Below are 850 nucleotides of genomic sequence, written 5' to 3'. Positions count from 1 at the left end.
GTTAAAAACCCAAGGACCCAAAATGACTCTAAACCCTTGTCACCACCACTCTGGATGATTACTGACCTTGTATCGGAGGTCGTTAAAATTGCAGCCCTTGATAAATGCATCTTTCTCGCATGCCTCTACAAGCTTCTGCAGAGAGGCCTTGCCGTCAGTGTTGCTGCTGATCTTCACGAAGCGCATGGGCCATGCTGCAAATGATTCACCCTTCAATTGCTTCTTCACTTAAAACTCTATGAAGTCGTCCTCCTTGCCCCTGCTGTCGCTGGTGCCACCATTGGATCCACCATCAGTGAATGTGGGCTGGGGCTGGGCTGCCTGCAGCTCAGGCTGCTTAGGATGTGCAGCGTAGGGCTGCTGCCTGCTGGTGGAGATGAAAATGGGCTGCCGCTGGTGGCAGCCCAGGCTGCAGAGGATCTGCAGCATAGGACTGCTGCCCACCAGTGGTGGTGAATATGGGCTGCAGCTGGGCCACCTGCGGCCCACCCTACAAACACGGAGGGGGGTTAAGAAACTTAGGAGAATGCTTAAGAATGATAAGAACGACGGAAGAACATGGAGGAGGCGGGTGTGCATTCTTAAACATTCTTACACTGGTATTAAGCGGTTTTATGTAAGTATGTCATATAAGTATGCATTAAGAATGCATCAACCATGAAAACATTCTGTAATGAATGCCTGATGGAGCTCTTATAGTTCCCGGATAGGTAATATATCACAGTGATTGTGAAACAGTGAACATACCATGAAATTTCATGAAAACTATCAACATGTGTCTGGGTCTAGACCTTAGATCTAATAATGCGAGATCTAACAGGTTTAGACCTGTTAGATGGATTAGCGAGTT

At 47.8% G+C, this 850-nt stretch overlaps 1 protein-coding gene across 1 annotated transcript in view; it reads right to left on the bottom strand.

Moving 5' to 3' along the window:
* Positions 1 to 228: 228 nt before the first annotated feature.
* VOLCADRAFT_100650 (uncharacterized protein) overlaps positions 229 to 850 on the bottom strand; it is a gene marked incomplete at both ends in the record, with an annotated part of 6,237 nt that continues 5,615 nt past the window's right edge. The window contains one exon of the mRNA XM_002959192.1: positions 229 to 490. Within this exon, the coding sequence (XP_002959238.1) occupies positions 229 to 490 (262 nt within the window). The remainder of the gene's footprint in view (positions 491 to 850) is intronic.

Source organism: Volvox carteri, assembly GCF_000143455.1.
Source record: "Volvox carteri f. nagariensis unplaced genomic scaffold VOLCAscaffold_133, whole genome shotgun sequence".
Taxonomy (NCBI): domain Eukaryota; kingdom Viridiplantae; phylum Chlorophyta; class Chlorophyceae; order Chlamydomonadales; family Volvocaceae; genus Volvox; species Volvox carteri.
Note: the sequence above shows the minus strand (reverse complement) of the source record. Positions and strands in the feature narration are given on the sequence as shown.